We start from the raw sequence: 402 nt of genomic DNA, 5'->3' as shown, positions 1-402 counted from the left end.
GGCTTGCTGGGGCAGGGGGCCGTGTGAGTCACGCCTGGGTCACAGATCTGAACAGCGATCCTGCTTGCTGTAATGGTCGAACTGGTTCTTCCAGTGCACCATGTAGGAGCTCCAGCGGTGGAACTCGGCCTTCCACTGGCGCTCCGCCTCGTCCAGCGTGTCTGTGGCCAGGGCGCCCGGCAAGTGGATGGGGGAGGGACGACACGAAGAAGGTCGGACATGGTGGGGAGGCGTGAGTTCAGGGAGGACACACCGACAATGTAGGCCACGTGGGAAGGTGGAAAGAGGACCAGGTGAATTTGCGAAAGATGGAAGACGAGGGAGGATGATAATAGAGGCGGGGGGAGAGAAGGATGGCCGGAAAGAGGAGAAAATGACCGGAAGACAGGAGGACCGAAGGAA

At 60.0% G+C, this 402-nt stretch overlaps 1 protein-coding gene across 2 annotated transcripts in view; it reads right to left on the bottom strand.

Annotated features, from left to right (window-relative positions):
- Positions 1 to 6: 6 nt before the first annotated feature.
- The window catches only part of ACHE (acetylcholinesterase (Yt blood group)), a 4,886-nt gene continuing 4,490 nt past the window's right edge, over positions 7 to 402 (bottom strand). For both annotated transcript variants that reach the window (XM_014590599.2, XM_027774657.1), the window contains one exon: positions 7 to 161. In XM_014590599.2, the coding sequence (XP_014446085.1) occupies positions 40 to 161 (122 nt within the window). In that variant the 3' untranslated portion in view covers positions 7 to 39. The remainder of the gene's footprint in view (positions 162 to 402) is intronic.

Source organism: Tupaia chinensis, unplaced genomic scaffold (genome assembly GCF_000334495.1).
Source record: "Tupaia chinensis unplaced genomic scaffold, TupChi_1.0 Scaffold000465_1, whole genome shotgun sequence".
NCBI lineage: Eukaryota > Metazoa > Chordata > Mammalia > Scandentia > Tupaiidae > Tupaia > Tupaia belangeri.
Note: the sequence above shows the minus strand (reverse complement) of the source record. Positions and strands in the feature narration are given on the sequence as shown.